The sequence below is a fragment of the Dromiciops gliroides genome, chromosome 4, assembly GCF_019393635.1.
Source record: "Dromiciops gliroides isolate mDroGli1 chromosome 4, mDroGli1.pri, whole genome shotgun sequence".
In the NCBI taxonomy this organism is placed as follows: domain Eukaryota; kingdom Metazoa; phylum Chordata; class Mammalia; order Microbiotheria; family Microbiotheriidae; genus Dromiciops; species Dromiciops gliroides.
In genome coordinates, this window is record NC_057864.1 from 214,576,996 (window position 1) to 214,600,205 (window position 23,210).

The window sequence follows — 23,210 nt, forward strand, 5'->3', positions numbered from 1 at the left end:
TCCATGTACCCCTTCCACCAGAGCATCTATTAGTGCTATCGGAATTATAGTCCTCTTCCATTATAGGCTAAATATACTCTTGTGAGCTAGCCTCAGAACCTAATAATCATTTATAACTTATTTTCTATCTGTAAATAAGCTCCTATGATCTGAAAAACCAATTTATAATGCAGCTCTCTTCTGATTTGGAAACCATATATACCTTCATCTCTTAAGAGATGGGGGAAAAAATTGGACTTGCAGTCAAAAGACTTGGGTTTGAGTCTCAGCACTTGACAAGTCATTTAACCTTTGGCCTCCTTTTCCTCATAAAATGGATACCAAAATATATGCAATACTTATCTCACAGGGTGGTTGTATATAATGTCATGTTTTGTAAGCTGCAAAGCATATATATGTTGTTATATGTTTATTACTGGACTACCCTGCTCTGAGTGATCGATGTTCTTAATTCTTCATTCCTTATATTGTTAGATGAGGATAGACATTTGACAAAGCTAAGTCATCAATTCTAAAAGTAGAAATTTGAGAAGGTCCCTTAGTTACCACTGGACCCTGCCTCAAAGGATTAATGCTTATAACTTGATGGTCTACACTTTTCTTTTTGATGTGAATTTTCTTAATTATATTTCTCAGTATTCAAAATAAAACTGCTCTTTCCACTAATTTAAAGAAGTTTTTATTTTTTTGATTTTCATATATGTGCAAGTGACAATGGGTGAATCCCAGTTGATAGACTTAGGTGGCTTAGCTTGTGAAGGGGATAAAGTACCTTTCTCTGACCATGTTCAGAATACCTCCTGTTTGAGCCATTCAGTGGTGGGAGAGCTTTCTTCAGTGAATTTGACTGATCTCATAGAGCTAGAGAGTAGCTCCTAAGATCAGAATGAGAATTCTGTGTTCGCAGTTTGGGTGGCACATATTTTTGGAATCCACTTCTTTTTTGTTTTGTTTTGGTGGTGGTTACTTTTTTGGGGCACCTAAAACAATAGTTAAAATTATGTCTGGGAAAGGGAAAGTAGAAGCTAAAAGTGACTTTATATAACAAATAATCCACATTGGAAAAGTAGATGTTAGTCACACAGTTTAGCTACAGATTCGGTGATATAGCTTCTTGAAAGAACACAGCAATATAGATAACAAAATCTCGCATTTCTATAACATTTATTGGTCTACACATATTTTCCTTGAAGCAGCCCAATGTGGCCTGTATTATTCATCTATTTTACATTTGAAGAAACTCAGGCTCCAGAATGTTAGATGACTTGCCCATGAAGATATGAAGGTAGGCTTCAAACCCAAGTCTTCCGATGCCAGTCCTTTTTTTTTTCTTCAATTTTTTTTTCTTTATTCAGAACTTAACAAATACCAAGTAAATTGGGCATGTCTACATACAGAGTAGAGCAGAAAAAGGATTGTGCATGAAATAGTTGAATCTGTTACATACAACTTTTTTCCTTTTATGTGCATAATAAATTCACTATGTGACTTTCAAAGATGTCCTACTTGTCTTTGTTTCTTTCTGGCCTTTGGTTTTCTCCTGAACAGTTTAAAAAAATGCTTCAGTGACCCTTTTTTTTTCTTTTTCTTTCTTTTTTTTTTTTTGCAATCCTTTAGGTAGCTAGCTACCTTTTCCCTTGCTGCTAAAGAGCTGGGGGGTTTTTTGTTTTTGTTTTTCTGGTGGTGGTGGTGTTTTGCAGGGCAATGAGGGTTAAGTGACTTGCCCAGGGTCACACAGCTAGTAAGTATTTAGTGTTTGAGCCTGGATTTGAACTCAGGTCCTCCTGACTCCAGGGCTGGTGCTGTATTCACTGCGCCACCTAGCTGCCCCCATGAGCTTTTTTTTTTTTTTAATAAATAATGTTGGATCAAATACAGCAGGGCTTATTAGATTTTTCTATTGCTACCCCTTCTTCAAGTCCCAAACTTCAGCATGACTTATAGGTGTTAGAAAAGAATATGTCTTAAGAGCTCTCTCTCTACCAGTATGGTAACCTGTCTAAACTCCCTGCATTAGGCATTCTAGGTTTTTGAAGACTTTTTTTTTTAAATCTTTGACTCCAAATGGTTAATTATAGTAGAATCTTAAAAAACTTTTATAAAGGAAAATGATGGTCAATTTAGGCTTTCTCTGAGTCTTAGCCCATATTTGGTTTCTGGGAAAGTTAAAAATGGAAGGTTAGGAAGAAAATTTGAGAGGGCTGTCTATTCCAGATAATTTCACAACACCATTAAATAAACCATCAGGACTTCAGTTTCTTGATATTCCACATGGCAGGGGAATTTACATCTCATTGACCTTACCTTTGGAGTATCTCCATATGGATTAATTTTGCTTTGCTTAACAGCCTTCAATTTTACAAGTAACACTTTCCATTTTCCTCCCATTCTCAAAGGTCAGATTTTTTTTTTTCTTTCCAGTGTTCTGTTACTTGTTTACTGATAAACTTGATGACTAGTTCAGGTTATAAACACCCAGATTCAGATGTTAACCATGTGGTCTTCCCTCCCCTTTTCCCCATATCTCAACCCATCTCACTTTCCCCTTCTTTCCTCCTCCTCCTTCAAGCAAGTAGAACCCGGTATTCTTCTTGTGTGGCTTAATTATTGATTAACCACTTTGTACTATGGAAGGTACATATGAATCCCATCCCTGACTTCTAGGAGTTGCCATTCATTTGGATGCAGATAATGATTTTCCCTTAAATACTCCCATAAAGACCTTGCACTCAAGATTTTGGGCTTTGGTGTCCCAATTAGTTTAATACATGACACTGAAAATTAATGGAAGCGGTGCGGGCAGCTAGGTGGCACAGTGGAAAAAGCACTGGCCTTGGATTCAGGAGGACCTGAGTTCAAATCCAGCATCGGACACTTGACGTTAGCTGTGTAACCCTGGGCAAGTCACTTAACCCTCATTGCCTTTAAAGAAAAAAAAAAAATTAATGGAAGCCAGACAGAAGGTGGGCTGTCTTGGAAGCCAAATGAACATCCTTATTTTTAGCAAACATGTTCCCCTCTATTTTTGTGATAGCAAACCAAGTGAAGCAAAAACGTGCAATGATTTTCCAAGGACATCCAAAGAGAATGGGTCGGAGCTGTCACTGAAAGAGATAATTTTTGGTTTTGTATAGATCAAAGCTTCTTTAACTGTGGGTCGCGACCCCAAATGATGTTGCATAACTGAATATGGGGGTTGTGAAAAAGCTGGCAGCAGTAAAAGGTTATGTATACTTATTTTATATACCTACATACCCAGGGCTATGTAAAAATTTCACAGGCAAAAAGGTCATGCAAGTGGGGAAAATTTAAGAAGCCCTGGTATAGATGATGCCTTTCCCTGAGTATGCAGACAGAATGCTGTGATAGTAACTTTCCGTTTTGCAAAAGGTTCATTTGCCCATGAAACTAAGATATTTTTATGGCATTTTTAGTCATTTTTATTTCAGGGTTTGAGCTTATTTCAGTGTACTTGAAAGTCAGTCTTTACTAGACTTCTCCCATACAGTTTTTTTCCTTTTAGGTAGGCTGGTGTAGTAAAAAGAGACTGAGAGTCAGAAGACTGGGGTGCAAGTTTCTTCTTTCTTTCTCTCTGACTTTGTGCAGATAATGTAAATTTCTGAGCCTCCATTTCTTCCACAAAATAATAGGAGCATGGAAAGGATTCAGTGTGATCATGTGAGCTGTTGTGTCTTGAACCTGATTTTAAGTTCAGCAGTTCTGTTTTTGTTGTGAGAAGGGAGACCTGCTATGTATGCATAGGATGGCTGGATACAGTTGATCATTCCTAGCATGTACCTTTTTTTATATTCCCTGGAGAGATGGCGTTTTCTGACACTTGTACTTTCTGCTGTATATACCTTGGTGCCTGGAGGAACACAACATGGTGGGGTAGTTATTTGAAATGGTTGGTTTGACAGTTTACTTAGATTTGCTCAATTCACAAGAGGGTACCACTGACCATAGCCTATGCATGAATTTAAAGTATGATTACAGTAATCTTAACATAGTAATGTGTGCCTGAGAACATTTTTTTTAATTGTAAAATAAATACCTTTACAGAAGTATATATGTAACTAAAATCAGTTGTGAGGGATTATCCCTCCTCTTTGAAGAAGATGTTTTTTTTATATGCTTGCCTGAAATGGGTTTGTTCTGAAGGTTGCTTTCTCTTTCAGGTGGCCCAGACAACCAAGTTCATTTTGAGGGTTACCAGGTATCTAATCAGTGCATGGCATTAGTCCGGGATGAGTGCTTGTTGCCATGTCGAGATGCACCCGAGTTAGGTTACGCTAAGGAATCCAGCAGTGAGCAGTATGTGCCTGATGTGTTCTATAAGGTAAGAAGTATGAGGTTTGTATCAAGAATTTATCTAATGGGGGCAGCTAGGTGGTGCAGTGGATAGAGCACTGGCCCTGGATTCAGGAAGACCTCAGATCAAATCTGGCCTCAGACCCTTGACACACCAGCTGTGTGACCCTGGGAAAGTCACTTAACCCCAAAAGAATTTCTCTAACATAAGCAATTGTCTTCATTCTGAAGTACTCAGATCTATTGAGTAATTAGCCATTTGTCTACCACAATTAACTGTTAGAACTCTCCCCATGAACTAAGACACAATAAAATTCTAAGGGATTTTAATTGGCTACACAATCTTCTCTTATCTTTGTGTCTTCAGCAAGAATACTGAGTGAATTATTTGGTTAGATTTTGGCAGTCATCCACTGTGGTCTGGACTTTATACCTATTTTCAGTTTTGTTTTTTTCTTTTGACCAGTAAAAATGATGTGGTTAAAATCAAGCTATTATAAAACCTGTCAAGATTCCTCCAGATGTTAAGAGCCAGAAAATATGAAGGCATATATATTCATTGATGAGATGTGATAGAATAGTATCAGGGAATATGATCTTCTGAAGTTTGATTTAGATCCTCAGTTCTAGCACAAATTTAAAAATTATTTTACATACTATTAGGTTTAAACATAACTAGCAAAACTGTATTATCAGTATTAGCCAAAAAGCCTTCCAACTGGGAATTTGGTTAGCAGAATATAGTCTTTAATAAGTACTTATTTTTTGATATCACACTTTTTTAAAAACAAGAATTCCTCTATAGTCATATTTCTCTTACTACTTGGAATAAAAATTGACAGAAGAAAGGCTTTTAGAAACTTAGACATGCCCATTATAGATTTTTTTTTAAATGAAAAAAAAAGTAATGTGAATCAGTTTCTTACTCTTAATGTGTCATTTTATCATCTTGTTCCATTTGTGAAATTTATCTTTGTCTTTGATTATTCCTAGTCTTGAGTTTGTCCTTGGATCTCTGTGGTGACTGGTAAAAAGAAAGATCTTTTATTATGTTGCTAAAAATTAGTTTACTCTTGCAACTGAGAGTAGGACACATACAAAGTCTTGTGTGCCCATAAATGCTACTAAATAATACTAATATTTGCTTTTTTTTTCCAGTTTTCTTCAGGGAGAATGACAGGATTGGAAAACATGTTCAGTGGTGATCTAGGTCTATTTTGTATGAAACAACTACATTTTGTTTACATGATATGACTTTTTCTCTGTTGTGGTTCTAATTCCATCTATGAAACACTGTAGCTGATTACAAGGAAATAGAATTCATGATGTCTCACTCTTTTCCATTTCTATGATCTTTGAAGTTCTTTGACATCCTTTTGGTCTTATATTCTAGACAGCTATCTCTTGATGAGTCTTAAGGATGGTATATTTGTGATCATAGTGCATTTACTTCTGGTATTATTCTCATCTTCCTCTTCTTGGATACAATTTGAGGGATGAAGAATTTGATTAACTACTAACCAGTTACTGACAGACTTGAGAGCCATTTTAGACTTTGGTCACAGTGTAATCTGTTGTATCAGTTCTTACTTCATGAGATAAATAAGCCTACATTCTGGGACATTGGTGTCTATATCACTTTCACTCTAAAGCAGGGGTTGTTCATTTGGAGTTCCTGAACTTTTAAAAAAAAAATTCTATTCTGCTAACTCCATTTATATTCAGTTGGTTTCTTATGTAATCACATCTTTTATTTTTTACACTTAGTTGCCAAAGGGGTCCATTCATACAAAAAAAGGTTAAGAACCCCTGCCTTAGAGCAAACAGGATGAACAAGACAATAACAGCATTCTGTGAAAATTTCTAAGCTCTAATACATTTTTTAATGACTTGTGAGAGTTAAAACATTGAATGAGGAAACATGTTTCATTACAAGTCCTGGTTGGTTGCATTTTTTATAATTTACATGGAGACTTCTTGAAGATTTGGTTGCCTTTTGGTGTTCTTGAAATTCACTATGTTGAATTTAAAATATTTTCTGGATTAGAAACTTAACAGGTAAATTTTTCATAATGCTGTTGAGCATCTGAAAAGCTGCTGGTTTTGTTTTTAATGGTATAAGAGGTGTTCTTATAAGTTCACATAGTGAAGAGGAGTATGAGTGAAGAAGGTTTGACTTTCTCAGATACATTATCCATAGGGCATCACATCTCATTTACTGAGGCATCACTGACTTTTAGTCAGGGCCAGATGCAACTGTGATCATCTGTGGCACAGATCCTCTTCCTGAGGAGGTGGGCTGTATCAGGTCTGTCTGCTTTAGCCTGATAAGGAGTCAGAAAAGCACTATAAGCTCCTTCCCATTTTTGAACAGTTTATGTGTTTGTCAAAAGTAAGTATGTTTCCGGGGGCAGCTAGGTGACGCAGTGGATAAAGCACCGGCCCTAGATTCAGGAGGACCTGAGTTCAAATCTGGCCTCAGATACTTGACGCAAGTCACTTAACCCTCATTTCCCCGAAAAAAGATAGAAAAGAAAAGTAAGTCCGTTGTGCATTCTGGAACACTACTTGTTGGAAAGATGTATCTTTCTCCCCAATTAGAAATAGTAGATGTTGAATTGCTTCAGCTTAAATTGTCTAGAAATGAATTGTATTGTCTGTTTTGTTTTTGTTTTCTTTTTTTAGTGAGGCAATTGGGGTTAAGTGACTTGCCCAGGGTCACACAGCTAGTAAGTGTTAAGTGTCTGGGGCTGGATTTGAACTCAGGTACTCCTGACTCCAGGGCCAGTGCTCAACGCACTGTGCCACCTAGCTGCCCCTGAATTGTATTGTCCTTCTGTTTTTAAACGGTGGAAGGACTTCAGGTGGCTGTGGTTAGTTTTAAAAAAAAAAATCATCCTCTCAGAAAGAGTGATTCTTTGCTTTTAGATTAGCTTTACTTTCCCTTTAGCTTATTTCCTCTAAGCTTTTTGGATTAAAAGTTTTACCAATGCACTTGAATTATGTTGATATAGAAATCTAAAGTAGTAGTAGCAATCAAAGCAGTACAGCTGGAGGAAATTATTAAAAGTGTGAGGTGGAAGTGTTAGATCTAGTAAGCAAAAAAGGACATCAGAGGTGATGGGCATGTTTTTTCTTGTAAATTATATTGTCTACGCTTATGGAACAAGAGTTTAAGACCCTGCCATGTCCCACCCATTTATTTTATTTTATTATTATTATTATTATTATTATTTGGTAAGGCAATTGGGGTTAAGTGACTTGCCCAGGGTCACACAGCTAGTAAGTGTTAAGTGTCTGAGGCCATATTTGAACTCAGGTCCTCCTGAATCCAGGGTTGGTGCTTTATCCACTGTACCACCTAGCTGCCCCTATGTCCCATCCATTTAAAAAAATTATAGCTAAGGCTTACAGTGCAGCTCCCCTGTGGCTGACTCATTCTGGTGGTTTCTAACTGTAAGTCTGAGGAGAACAGAGGAAAAAATGGCTTCTGTATCTGTTGTGCAGGAAAGCACTTATTAAGCCTTTTTGTTTGTCTTTCTCTGAGAAAAAGCTTTTTGCCATTGCTGCTTTTGTGCCACTATCTTATCAGCTTTGATGGGCAGACTTTCCTGCCTTTTGATAGGAAAAGCATTGTACATGAGTCAGAAAACTCATTAAATTAGCATCCAGTTTGAGGGGCTAACCATTGCTTTCACATTTGGTGAACCATCCAAAAGAATGTTGACCAACCGGTAAAATGTATTTATGTGATTTAGTTTTGACCCATTTTTAGAGGCTGATGGATGAAGATCTTGACAGCTACCAGCCAGCTATTCACTTTGATTTGGGAGCCAGTTAGCACATTTGAATCCATTTTTCCAGTCAGTGGCCTGAAAACCGAAAGGGCAAACATAGTGTTTTCTTTGGAGGGTTTCTTCCTTGACCCACCTTTGGCTCCTTTAAGATAAGTTCCTTTGAGAACTAATTTGGACAGCCTTATTCAATCTGAGGGTGTATTTTTTTATATTGTTTAGTATAAACATAGTAGTATGAGTTTTTAGAGTGTTAAGAACATATTTCTATGTTTTTTGTTGTAGATCTCTTGAATTCTTGATTTCAAGCTTCCTTCCCTGTTTCCATATAATATATGCTATTGGATTATAAAATATGCTATTATGGGGCAGCTAGGTGGCGCAGTGGATAAAGCACCAGTCCTGGATTCAGGAGGACCTGAGTTCAAATCTGACCTCTGACGCTTGACACTAGCTGTGTGACCCTGGGCAAGTCATTTAACCCTCATTGGCCCCCCCCAAAAAAAGAAAAATATATAAAATATGCTATTCTATTATGCTCTGTAAAATATAAGCTATTGATAACTATGGGGCAAGAGAAGATTTGATATAATCACATCAAATCTTCTGCTGGATTTGGATGTCTAAACATTACCTGAGGTTGATTGTTGGTTGTTGGTTGGGGGGGAAGAAAAGTAAAGGATGAAGTTAATGCGCCCTTGGAAACATTTAAGTTATCCCATGTTAATACTTTTTTGTAGTTTCTTGTATTAGCTTTAAAAACATACATTTCATTATCAGCAGTAAGTACAGATGCTGTCCTTATATTAAGATGCCATTTTATTGTTGCTTTCACGTGCAGAGATTTCACTGAGAGATAACTAATACAAGAGGACCATTTCATTTGGGTAACCTATGCATTCAGTGCTCATTTATGTCCACAGTGGGTCTTGCTAGACCCCCCCCCCCCCAATCCCTCTCTCACCCTTTCCCCCAGAAGCTGAGTCTGATGGATATGACTGTTGACTTAACTTCCTACTTCCTGAGCATTTTTATGCTAACTGACTGAATCTTAAATGGACAGCTGTAAGATGAGCAAATGAAGGGGGTCACTTCTTCCTTACTCTTTACACCTTATAATTCTAAACCTTCCTGCTCCCCATCTAACCATAAAGTCTAGTCGGCATTCCTTAGTACATTAGTGAATTTACTAATCATGACCTCTTGACGTTTTCATGGTGATCTCCTGGAACCAGACATGTTATAAGTTCTGGCTCAGTTAACAGGGTTTTGACATGTTAGAGTAAAGTCTATTTAAATCTCTCTTTAAATAAACAAATAAATAATCAAGCAGGCTGTTCCTTCCAAAAAAGACATTTATACATTCCAGAAATACAATTTGGTTTGTTTTTTGTATTTGTGAGACTGGTGAACTTTATATTGGTTATTATCCTCAAGAGGCATTACCTGTTAAATTTCAATCGCATTTCAGACTCTGGAAAGTTTAGTTTTGTCCATTCTTCTGCAGTGGTTTTTCATCTCTTTAATTTCTACAATAAGAAGTCTATAGACTCCAGACTGTTTTGTAGACATTAATTGAACATAACTTTTCCTAAGCATTCTTAAACATTAAAGTTCTTAATCAGGTTACATATCCAACTATTTCATTTAGTTGTCCAAAGGAAACTCAGCTAACTGTGTCCTTTTGGGTGTCTGTGTCCCAGATTCCAAACTTTTAGATCTGGGTTGTGAATAATTTACATGCAGTTTTTGCTTGCCCTTTCAAATTTATACTGCTCTGGTATGAAGACCCTGGAGGAAATATTGAATATAGGTTGCATTCTTTCTAAGCTGAATAGCTGACGTCTAATTTTCCTGGGAGTAGGGATTATTTCACTATTATATATGTTTCCCAGTATCTGGCACAAAGTAGGTGCTTAATAAATGCTTGTGATTGATTTATTGAGCATGTTTTCCTTTTTAAAAAATTCAGCCCGTTTGCTTCTCTGTAAGATTTTGCCATGAGATGACTTTTGATTGACTAGGAGTGATAAATTGAGTTTACATGACAGGCCTGTGCCTCCTCCACTTTCAGATCCAGTCAGCCAAGAATTCTACAGAAATGTGCCTCATTAAGGGTCCCAGGAAATGTGAAGAATATTCAACATTTGTTGAAGACTTGGCTTGAGTGAATGAATGGAAAAGCATTTAAGTGCTTGCTTACTATGTGCCAGGCATTGAAGAAGAATATATACTGACTCTACTGTATGTAACATGGTGGGGAGCAACATGACCTTATGTTTTATCTCTTGCCTCCAGGGTTTGGTAAACATATTGAAAGCATATGTCGAAACTCTTCAGTCAGTGTTGGATACAGTTTGTCACCTGGAAGTACTTGAGATGTTTTTATAACATCATCTAGTGCATAGTCTGTCTTAAATTATACAAAAGAAAGTAATTCTGGGGCATCTAATGTATTAGTCCAATCATACTTATTATCAAAATGCCTTTGTGATAACAGGACACCTTCTCGGCCCTGTGTCTGTGAAGTTAAAAGGATCTATTCTCGATAGCTCTAATAAATGAGGCCGTGTGGAAGGTGTTATTTAAGATTCTCCTGTTCAGAAGGATAAAGGAAGTTCTCATTTTATGCAGATTTCATTGAAGGGGAGAATGTCTCCACAACATATGGGAAGTAGTTTAGTGTCATTACTAAACATGAACATTGCTTAGCATCATAGCACTTAGCCCTAGTAACACTGCTTACCACTCCTGCTATATTATAGTGTATGCTATTTTCTCCCCAGATGCTTTCTTTTTTTTTTGTTTTTTAGTGAGGCAATTGGGGTTAAGTGACTTGCCCAGGGTCACACAGCTAGTAAGTGTTAAGTGTCTGAGGCCGGATTTGAACTCAGGTACTCCTGACTCCAGGGCCAGTGCTCTATCCACTGTGCCACCTAACTGCCCCCCCAGATGCTTTCTTAAAAATTAATTCTCACACAAGCTTGGTTTACAGGAAAAGAAAATCAGATCCAGGCTTCAGGAGTTTGTAATTGTTGTCTTTCTACTCTGCGTTTATTTTCTTTTCACTGTCCAAACTAGAGCCACAGACTGCCTTAGAGTAAAAGGGATTTTAAAATTTTTGTGATGTGTGATTAAGTAATTGAATTTAGAAAGACCGTCAGGGAGAACAACTGACTTCTGGATACCTCATAAAGGAGCCTGAATTACAGTTCTGTTTTCTGGGTGTTGGTGATTTTACTAGTTATGTTGAAAAGCATCAGTTTCCCACTCTTTAAGCAACAGTCTCTGACTTGCTTAATAAAATCGCCAGACAGAATAGGCTTGGAACTATAGCATGTCATTTGTCATTTTAGTTCACTGTATTCTGGGGGGATGGAGGGACGTAGAAGAATGGTGAGGAAAATCCTGTAGATGAGGATAGTTTCTAATCTATCACTTTAGGGTATTAAATTAGACCATTAGGAACCTTTCATATTTATTGAGCATTCAGTATGCTATTTAGCAGCATAAAACATATTGAAGATGTAGGTAGGCATTGCTTTCTAAACACAGTAAGGAGAGGGCACTTCTGCTTAGGGTTGAATGCTTTTGCTTAGTTCTAGGCACATTAAAAGTGTCCAGTAAATATTTAATGACTCGTTTAGCAATGCATTTCACAACATGTTTACCCAAGCTGTGCAAATTTTTGAGCTACTATTTTTCATCACAGAGGATCCTGTTTGTAACTTAAATTCTTCATAGAAAACTTCAGAATTAGTTAAGTCCAATAGGGAAATTCTGACAGATTGAGTTAAGATCATTCCTGTGTCATGAAAAATGATCCTTTGTTTAAACTGTCTTGGTCTGAACAGGCAGAGCCCTAGCTTTTAAACTAGGAACATGAAAGATAGCAAGGATCTTGTTCTTTGCACTTTAAAGGAATTTGGGCTGCTAGCAAGGACTAACCCTAAGGCTTTCAGGAGATGGAGTGTTTGCTATGATACCTTGTTGCGCTCTACTTCACTTCTTGATTCTCTCTGCTGGGAAATCCCAGAGGAAGCTGCTAGTTTCACTAGTTTCCCCTTCTTGCCAGTGCATTGGAAAAGATCTCATTTTCTTTTTCTAAAACAAGATGGTGCTGTCCAGTCTGGAATTTCCTGCTCTCTTGTCCCAACACAAGCTGCTTTTGGTCCTGTCTCTCCCCCACCTCCCACACACACAAGTTGCTGTTTTTTTCCTTGATTCCTGCCATCTGGTGCCTTTGCTTCTAAGCAGTACATAGATCAGGGGAGCTTAGCAATGAGGACCTTTAGTTTCTGACTCTTTCTTGTATCTTGCTACAAGTGGAGATAAAATTGCTGACACTTTACTGGTTGCCAAACTTAAGAGTTAAGACATCTCCCTCCTAGTGTACTCAGTCTGACATTTGCTAAGGCCCATAAAATGTAATTGCCTTTTAAAATGGTACATGGGGTTAGGGATTGGCTGGCAAAAGCACTGAGGCAAGAGAAGAGGGAGAGATAAAAGTTACCTGGTTTTCCCCAGGGAGGAGAGGGGGATTCAAGTACTCTTTTTGGGGGGGGGGAGCAGGAAGTAGGGTTCACTTAGGTAGTTAAATTAAGAGGGAATCACATGCCATACACAGAAGAGGGGGTATTTAACATGAAAATCCCTGGAGGGGAAGAAAGATTAAAGTGAACAGGTGCTTAGAAAAATGTTTCTGCATATTAGAACTTAATTAGATTTGAAGATGATTTCCAGATGGGCTAATTATATATGTTGTTGCAGGTTATTTCTTGTAGGGGCAAGAGCATATTTTTGGAGGTGGTGGTTTAGTTTGATTGGATTTGATTCCTGCCTACCATATCATATCGATCTAGAAACTGCTTCTTTGGGGGCCTTGAGATCCCATTGAAAAGGTCCCATGTCTTTGACAACTCTTTTCAAAACCAATAGAACCTAAGAAAACGAATGCCCCCCAGCTACCCTGACTGCTACAAAATAACCCATAAGGACAGCCACCTGTCATGTGAATAGGATGATTGGTTGGAAAGTCATTTCAGCTGTGAAAGGAAGAAAACTGAAAAAAAAATGACACATTTCCAGAAAGCTACCTTTGAACCATGGTAGATCATTTATTATTTAAAATTTTTATTTTCAGTTCCAAATTCTCTTCCTCCTCCTACCCACTCCCTCACCCATTGAGAAGGCAAGAAATGGGATACCCGTTATGTGTATGAAGTCAGGTAAAACATTTCCACATTAGTCATGTTGAGGATTTTAAAAAGCAAGAAAAATTAATTAATAACTAAGCTTCAGTCTGCATTCAGAGTCCTTTCTCTGGAGCATTTTTTCATCAGTCCTTTGGAATTGTCATAAATGATTGTATATTATCAGAGTAGCTAAGTCACAACCAATTATTGTTATAATATTGCTGTTACTTTGTACAATGTTCTCCTAGTTCTGCTCATTCTACTTTGCATCAGTTCATTTAAGTCTTCCCAGGTTTTTCTGAAACCATCCCCTTCATCATTTCTTACAGCACAGTCCTATTCTGTCACAATCATATACTACAACTTGTTCAGCCATTCACCACTTGATGAGCATCCCCAGTTTCCAATTCTGTGCTTCCACAAAAAAGAGCTGCTATAAATATTTTTATACGTGTGGGTCCTTTATCCTTTGTGTATGATATCTTTGGAGTTACAGACCTGGTATAATGGTATTGCTGGGTCAGAGGGTATGCACAGTTTTATAGCTGTTTGGCATAGTTTCAAATTATTCTCCAGAATGTTTGGATGGTGCATCATTTGAATGGAAATATGAGAGTCTAAAGTCTTGTTGCTATAGTGGTTATTGCCATTATTATTATAGAAAGCAAATGATGATAGTGCCTAAAGTATGCCAAACAGAATGGTCTAGATAAATTTGAGTAGGGAAAGTATACTTTCATTTGAGGGTCTGAGCTAGGCCTTGGAGAAAGGGAAGGATTCTTTGAAAGATTGAGTTGGGAAAGGAATGTACCTCGCTTATAGGGATAGGGGTGACAGGATGGGACAGTCCATGTGAATGCATGGAAATGACAGATGATATAGAGGATGAAATTGAGAACAACTCAGTTTAAGCTGGACTGTAGATAATGGATGTACAGAAAGGCCTCATGCCAGAAAATTTAAAACGAGAGAGGTCCAAACTGGGCCCCATAGATTTCTCATTCAGAGAATGGGATTGTTCTGGTTTACAAGTATCTTGTAGTGATTGCCTCAGAAGAGGAAGATACTGAGCTGCTCTGAACATCTCCCAGGAAGGGTACTAATGTGTTGGATGCTGGTTTTGAGCCACAATGCACACCTCAGGGGAATCGACTTGCAACCACTTCAGTGTCTAAAAGCCTTAATAACATAAACTTTTATGTAAGGCCTTATAATTGGAAATTACGGATATATAATTTATATATGACTCAATGAATGATTTAGAGAATAGGTGATGATTCAGTTAGAAAAATCACACCCCCCCAACATAATCTTGAATGAAAAGCGTCAGTTCTTACGAATTTATTTCTTGAGCTATGTTTGAATTCAGAATGTTTGACATAAATCAGATCTAATTGTCATGTTATGTTTAATGAACATATGCTGGCCATTTTTCCCCATAATTAAACTTTATGTTCGAAGCATCTGACAAAGCAAAACAAGTTTAGACTTTGACAGATTGTCAGAGGGTTTTTAAAAATTTTCTCTGTATTTTGTGAGAGAGTGTGTATGTATTCATTTGTATATATGTTCATCAAGATTTTTAAAGGAAAGTTTTCAGAACTATGAATGGGATTTTAGGTAATGGTAATTAAGTGTTGTTTGTAGAGGACAACAATGGTACAAATCAACCCTGGGTGAAAGAGACACATATCACTGATCTCTATGCTTTTTTACTTATCCAGCTCACAGGGCCACCGTATCACATTAGAGCTCCACCATTTGGGAATTCCTGTTCCCTATAGTGTCTTGCTATTAGTAGTACATTTACTTTTCCATGTTATGGCTGTATTAAAATGCTCTAAGAAATGAAGGAAGATGGATTAATTATGAAAATACACAGATTTTCCTGTTTAATGAACTTAAGAAAGAATTGAAATGATTCCAAGGCTGACTATGAAGGAGAAATATCCTGTCCATTAGTGTTTCTATATCAACAGAGTGCTAAACTTCTGGCTTCTTTTTCTTTTAGGATATAGATAAGTTTGGTAATGAGATCACTCAGCTGGCCCGCCCCCTCCCGGTGGAGTATCTGATTATAGATGTAAGTGTTTCCTTTATATTTACTCTTTTGTGTTTGTGTTGGAAGCTGTAATATACCATGGAAAACAACTTAGATCACATATCATAAGGAGTTCTAAGCATGCCTAAAAAAGTTCCATGGGGGAAAAAAGGATTAGGACTTTAAAAAAACAAAGGAAAAACAAATTCCAGGGATTTTTTTGTTTCCTTAAAAACAACTGATCCTAGCCCCCACCCAGTTGACAGAATGTCACTGGTCTTATACTTGATGTGAGGGTGCATATGAGAAGGCCAAATAAAGCAAGTTGAGGTTGTTGTTATCCTGAGAAATAATATTTGGCCACTCCTGTCAAGATATTTCTTACTAGTGGACTCATTTTAAAAGATCTACAGTATAGTTTCTTCAAATAAGTCAAATCTAGTCTCAAACCCATAATGTCACTATCTTTACTTGCAAGAAAACAGTCCATTCCCCCCCTCCCCAACTGTTTTCCCAGAAACCCAAGAAATAACTGGTTTTTTTGACTTTCCCAAAATTTTTTTTTTAATGGTTTTGTTTATTTTCTCTTGTCCTTGTTCACCTCAACCCTAAGCCCCTGGTGTTTTTCTCCAGATGGTACTCATCCCTTCCACTCTGCCCTCAAGCACTCCTATTTCATAATTAATAAATCTCCCTTCATTTTAGACCCATCATGCTCTTTCCACTCTCAGACCCAGAGATCTGGCTCTCAGGATGACAATATCTCTCTGGTCATCTTTTCCGGTACTAATTGTACCTTTATCTTCCTTCATATACCCCTGTTTATTGGTCCTGGGGGGAAGGTTGGAACACCCCTCCTTTGAGGTTCTTCTATTGCCTTATCTAGATTCTGGTGGCATTTATCTACAAGTCCCCTAGATTATCTTCTCTCCTTTCTTTTTTTTTTTTTTTTTTGTTTATTTTTAGGGCAGTGAGGGTTAAGTAACTTGCCTAGGGTCACACAGCTAGTAAGTGTCATGTCTGAAGCTGGATTTGAACTCAGGTCTTCCTGAATCCAGGGCCTGTGCTTTATTGATTGTTCTACCTAGCTGCCCCTCCCTCCTTTCTTTCTTTTTTTTCTTCCTTTTTTTTTGGTGAGGCATTTGGGGTTAAGTGACTTGCCCAGAGTCACACAGCTAGTGAGTGTTAAGTGTCTGAGGCCGGATTTGAACTCACGTCCACCTGACTCCGGGCCGGTGCTCTATCCACTGCACCACCTAGCTGCCCCCCCCTTCTTAAAGTATTTAATACATGGCTTACAGTCTTTTACCCCAAACTTGGGGTCCTTGTCTTAGGAGACTTAAGCATACATGTTGATGTTCCTTCATATACACTAACCTCCCACTTCCTCAGTCTCCTCAACTTCTAGACCTACCTTGCTATTCCACCTTGACTGTACCTAAGGATGGTCACACCCTTGGTATCCTCCCCATCACCCATACACTTTCAGTTTACATGATCAAGAACTATTAAATTCCAGTCACAATCTCTTGATTTCATTACTTCCTATCATTTACTACACCTAAAGCTGTTCTTCATCCCCTGAATGACTTTTTATCTCTCCACCCCGCAGTACTTTCCCAAGTGATCATCCCTACTCTGACTTAGTTCTCCTCTTCCCTTTTGTGTCACATGCTTTTTTAGGTATGAAGGATATAAATACAAAGAATGAAGCAATTATTACTTAAGGAGTTTATACACTACAGAGGAGACGACAAGTATAAGGAAAATATCAAGAGAATTAAGTACATAGTAGTTAAGCCCAAGAATAGTTATGTTGGAAGGATGCTCTCAGTTGGGGATCAGGTAAAAAACTTCATGAGGGAGAAAAGAGAAGCATTCTCTAAAGTGGAGGAAGGAGGGGGCAGCTAGGTGGCACAGTAGGATTCAGGAGGACCTGAGTTCAATTCCAGCTTCAGACACTTGACACTTACTAGCTCTGTGACCCTGAGCAAGTCACTTAACCCTCATTGCCCTGCAAAACAAACAAATAAAAATAAAGTGGAGGAAGGAGTGAATTCCAGGTTTGGAGGTTGGTTGATACAAAGACACAGATGTGGGAGATAGTGTCATGTGAGGAACAGAGAGAAGGCCATATCCTAAAGGGTAGATCATAGAAAGGGCAGTTATGTCCACTGATGTGGAAAGCTAGGTTGGGGCCAGGTTGTGAGGAGTTTTAAAAGGTAAGTAGAGGGCAGCTAGGTGGTGCAGTGGATAAAGCACTGGCCCTGGATTCAGGAGGACAGGAGTTCAAATCTGGCCTCAAACACTTGACACTTCCTAGCTGTGTGACCCTGGACAAGTCACTTAACCCTCATTGCCCCAGAAAAAGCAAAAAAAAGGTAAGTAGAGGATTTTGTATTTGATCCTAGAGGCAATAAGGACCCGCTGAAGTTTGATTGAAAGAATGACATGATCAGATCTGTGCTTATGGAAAATCACTTGGGCAGATTTTTGGAGGATTGATTGGAATAGGGCAAAGACGAGGCAAGAAGACCAGTTAGGAAGTTGTGGCATTTATCAAGGCTAGAGGTAATGAGAGCCAGGAGTAAAGTAGTAGTTGATACGAGAGCTATTGTTGAGGTAGACATGGCAAGATTTGCCCCCTGATAAATATACATTGGATGATAGAGAATAAAGAGTTGATAATCCTGAGAGACTGGAAGCAAGGTGGCACCTTTGAAGGTCACCTTTAAGCTTCTACTACATATGAGGAGACTTAAAACTCAACATGTCCAAAACAGAATTCATTGTTTTCCTACCCGTTATTTTCCCTTTTTCTCTGAAAGGTATCATCCTTCTTCTAGTTAGCCAGGTTTGCAATGTCAGGGTCCTCTTTGCCTTCTCTTTTTCTGCAGACTTCACCCACTGTCTTTTCTCCCTGTCCCTCAACCCCTGCTCTCCCCTTCTCCTCTTAGTGCAGTCTTCCCATTTTTGAGGAAGAACTCAGGACCTCCATCTTTTGTTCTCTGTGCTTGATCCTTCCTCCATGCCCTGAGGATATACCTCTTCCCCTCCACCTCTGCTTTTAAGCTCTTTTTCATGTCCTCTGCTTGGGAATAAGCTCCTTGAGGACCTTACAATGAGCTCCTTGAAGGCAGGGAAGGACTGTCTCCTCTTTTTGTTTGTATTTGTTTTCCTCAGGAGTTAGCACAGTACCTGCTTCATAATGAACACTTAATAATGCTTCTTGACTTGACTGGACTCATCACTGTCTCTTAAACATCTGATCAGTTACCACATCTTGTCCATTCTGCCTCCAAAACATCTCTTATCTCTGTCATCTTCTTCCTGCTCACACAGTCATCACCCTAGTTCAGTCCTTCATCACCTCAACTTTTACCTGGATGATGGCAGTTGACATCTCTTTGATCTCTTCCCCTCAGGTCTTTTCCCAGTTGATCTCTCCTTCCCATGGCTTCTAGAGAAGGAGCAGAACAAAAGGGAGAACATATTAAAGAGGAGAAATGTAATGGCAGCAACAAACCCAACAAAACAAAGGATATAGTAGTATCAGCCTTGTCTGGAGTAATTGGGTTAGCCTGCCAAAGACTTTCATTCTTTTCCTTGTTTCTTGCATTTCCGTGTTATCAGGGATGTATTTAGACTCTGAAAACATCATTGCATTTAGAATAATGGATCCCTGTGAGTAGAGCCTATTGACAACCCATTTCCAATTGGCAGCTCCAGAGAACATATTTATTACCCTATCAGTAAAGGCATCTGTTTTTTATGCTACCTAGGGTATAATTAAGTTGAAAACAGATTGATGGAACATATATTTAATGTAAGTCAGGGCGATTCAAAACCAAATTTATGAAATGCCTTACCTCTCCTTTTTAAAATGAGGTTAAACTTCTAGCTGCAGTAGAATAATTGTTGATTCTGCATTTTGTGTTCAGTTACAGAGTATGAATTCACTGTACCTAAGATCTCTGTTTGAGTCAAAGCGCTTGAATCACCAGAACATTCTGAGTGGAAACAGATAGATAGCAAAAGACCAAATAATGCAACCCATAGAAAAAACATTGAGCATGTTCTGTTTTGATACAGAATTGCTAGAGTGGCTTATTTAAAATGAGCTCCATTTTAAGTCTTAATGTTCCCAAATAGTCTACTGCGTGTTCCAAAGTTTGAAATCTGAATTACGGTGGTTTGGGAGCTTCGTAAATTTCTAGAACTGGGACAGAACCAGGTCAGTACTCTGAGGAGAAATGAGAGTTGGCTGCCATTCATCAAGACTCATGTCTAGAAGGCCACCAGCTTATAGAATCAGAAGAGCACACCTCAGACCGTCTGGCCTCCCCTCCTGTAGCTCTCCAGGGTAGGATGGTGGTGATGAATGATGGTGCATTACTTACAGGTTCACTTAGTAAACGTCTTGGAGCTACAGAAGATTTAAAATAGGAGAATATATTCCCAAACCCTGGCCTTTGTGACATGCATCTCAAATCTAAGAAGATTTTTGAAAACCTTACTCTGTCCTGACCGTAGACTCTTTTGATGGTTCAGCCTTTCCTCCTTTGGCAACTGGCACAGTCACAACAGAATCCCAGGCCAGCTAGCCATGAAACAGTTCGCTGCCTTTGCTTCTGTCAAAAGCTGAGCAGAACAGCATTTCCAAGGCTTAGAAATAGTCCCAGAGGATCCAGAATGGCCGCCCTAAATCTGAGATAGGTGTAATCTGCTACTGCTGTGAGTGTCATATTGCAGCAGAAAAGCTGTGTCAACCAAAAGGTGGTTAATAGCTCACACTTGGGTGCTTTCATGGGGAGGGCATCTGCCAGTAGGAATAAAAAACCCTATTTGTATTGATTCCTGTACGTTTACCACTGTCCCTGTCACATGTATTGATTGTATTTTAGATTTAAAATGTTCTTTGTCATCACTTAAACCTTTCTGAGCCAAATGAAAGGATTGAGACTCGGCTTTTGGCATCATCTCTTGAGTCCAGGCTTTTTCTTCATTCCAGGAGAGCAAAGAAACTGTGTTCCTCATGCTATTCACTTGCTTTTGTTTTTCCTTCCCTTTTTGCAAAGTACAAAGGCTGCATGGGAACTGTTTCTGGGCACTAAAAACTATTATCCAGTGCCATTAATGGTTCTAGCAATCTGGCTTAAAGTCATTTCATTTCCTAAAATTGTCACTGGTTGGGACTGCATGTGCTCCCAAAACCAGTCACATGTATTTGAGCCTCCTACTGCCTCCCAGAGATACCCTCTTGTCAGTCTTCTCACATAGCTCCTATTAGCACTAATGGGAGTTGAAAACCACCCTTTAGTGTATAGATAACAGGGGGGGAAAAAACTATTAAGAAAAGGCCCATAAAATGGAAGCTGCCCACTAACTCTGTCCAGGCAGGGGCTAAACTGCAAAAAAAAAAAAAAAAAGTAGTCATATGGATCAGAAAACCCTGTCCAAAATTTGTAATTTTTCTATAATTTTTTGTTCCTAGAATCCCAGAGTTTCTTAGTCTTCATTTAAGAATGACTCCCATAGAAGTTAAATTTTTTATTTCATTGTAAGAATTTGAGGAAGTATTTAAAAATTGATACCACTACCTTATAAAGCTTAGGGGTCATGTAAGTGCTCTGGGCTGAATAGAGATATTGGAGTCACATCTATATCCCTGTCATATAACTTGGTTTACTCTAGATTCATGTTTGTTTATTCACTTAGATCACGACGACTTTCCCCAAGGATCCAGTTTATACTTTTTCTATTTCACAAAGTCCATTCCCTATTGAGAACCGAGATGTCCTAGGCGAGACACAGGTAAGCTCCTCATCCCCAGAAATATATTTTAAAAGATCTGAAGATTGTCCCTGTGTCAGTGGTATTTTTCTAGAAAGTGCCAGGTACTTGATCTCTCTCTCTTATTCATGCCTAACCAGACCTTTGACTGAGATAGTTTTGATCTTAATTGCTACAGGGCCTATGACTTCGAGTGACAAATTATTAGCTAGGCCAATCTCTTCTAAATCCCCAGAAGCCTATGGGACCTTGGGGGAAGGACCCTTTTCAATTGACTTTTCACTTTTCAAAATTCAGTGGTTATGTTAGCTACATTAGCAGCAGTCCCGTTTTATTAATTGAGACAAACACCTACAGCTAAAGAAGTGTAAACTGCTGCTGTTTTTCTCCCTGGGCTGCCCCATGTCCTGAGATGCCATCTTGTGGTTGTCCTTCATATTTCCATAAGCATATTTCTCAAGAAATCTGCAAAGAATTTTTCCTCCTTAAAAATGGAGAAAAACCAAGGCTCAGAGAACTCAAGTAACTTCTTGAGTCAGCTAGTAAATGTTGAATGTAGAAGATGAACCTATCATTTCACTACACTACAAGGCCTCTTCCAATGAAATTTCTTCTTTATTGTTTTGTCAGAGCTAGGAATGACAGCAGTGACTGAAACATTCAGACACAAATCAATGTTCTTTTTTTAAAAACATAAGTTTTCACCAATGTTTTTTGTTTGGTGTTTTTCTTTAATATTTTGACTACTAGGGATGAATGCTCTAGGTCTCTGGTAACTCACATTCAAGTTAGATCAGACCCCCCAAAAAAGGGCAAATCTTGAGCTATTCTGCCAATGTATACATATTTTTTTAAATCACCTAGCAGCGGCGGACTTGTGAATAAAGATCTTACAAAACAATATGAATCAAGTAAGTTCATAATAAGGTTTCCTTATGAAAGTCATTTTTATAGTGTTCCAAAGGTGCTTCATAGACGGCCTTTTTTCTCCCAAAGACATCTCCAAGAAATTTATAGTATGGGAAAAAATTCTCACAGTTGGAGTTTCCTGCCTAAAGTCTAAATCTCCTATTACTCCCCCATGTACATGTATGCCCATGGTCCAGGATGAGGAGAAAGTTCAGATGACTGAAAAAGCCAGACATTACCTTTTCACCCCTAAGTGGAACTTGCTGTGCATCATTTTTTCCCCTAGATGTGTGACACTGAATTAAATGAGGATTTTTTTTTCCTAGCTACTTGAAGGTATCCTTTATATCTGGATATGCTTAATACTCACTTAATCTCTTAACTACTTCACTAATTAAGTGTTATCCCTAAGGTTCTCTTTCCAGAAGAATATCAGAAACTCTTTTGAAACTACTCTTTCACTTTGGATCCCATGTTTTTAATGTCAATTTTAAAAAAACACACACACCAAAAAAACCCACAACAACCTCAAACCTTGTATCAGCATTGTATTTGATCAAATAAATCTAAACGGAAAAAATATTTTCCTGAATACGGAGCTGCAGAACTGAAATGGAATAGTAAATCTCTTTTTTTCCCTCTCCCTGATCACTGCAGGATTTTCATAGTTTGGCTACATACCTGTCTCAGAATACCTCCTCCATTTTCTTAGACATCATCTCAGATTTCCATCTGCTCCTCTTTCTGGTCACCAATGAAGTCATGCCTCTTCAGGTATGTAACCCAAAGAGAAAATTCTTGGCTAAAAACCTAAGCATATGGAGTCCAAAATTGCCTTATGGGAGTGATATTTCGGCTGGGAAAGAGTTGCCGTTTAAGTCTCCTACTTTCCATAGGTATTTTCCATAGCAGAAACTAGAAGGTAGCTCTGCTTACCTTGAAAGGGAATTTGGTTCTAGACTGTTTCCCAGTCTTTCTGTGCTTTGAGAATGTAGAAAGTAGCATTTTGCAAAAAGAATATGTGCAGGGAACAGCTAGGTGGCACAGTGGATAAAGCACTGGCCCTGGATTTAGGAGGACCTGAGTTCAAATCTGGCTTCAGACACTTGACACTTACTAGCTGTGTGACCCTGGGCAAGTCACTTAACCCCCATTCCCCCACCAAAA

The 23,210-nt window shown here is 38.4% G+C and overlaps 1 protein-coding gene across 2 annotated transcripts in view; it reads left to right on the forward strand.

Moving 5' to 3' along the window:
- Window positions 1-23,210, forward strand: part of NPLOC4 (NPL4 homolog, ubiquitin recognition factor) — a 60,729-nt gene that overhangs the window by 25,480 nt on the left and 12,039 nt on the right. For both annotated transcript variants that reach the window (XM_044001174.1, XM_044001173.1), the window contains 4 exons: window positions 4,179-4,339; window positions 15,312-15,383; window positions 21,060-21,155; window positions 22,701-22,817. In XM_044001174.1, the coding sequence (XP_043857109.1) occupies window positions 4,179-4,339; window positions 15,312-15,383; window positions 21,060-21,155; window positions 22,701-22,817 (446 nt within the window). The remainder of the gene's footprint in view (window positions 1-4,178; window positions 4,340-15,311; window positions 15,384-21,059; window positions 21,156-22,700; window positions 22,818-23,210) is intronic.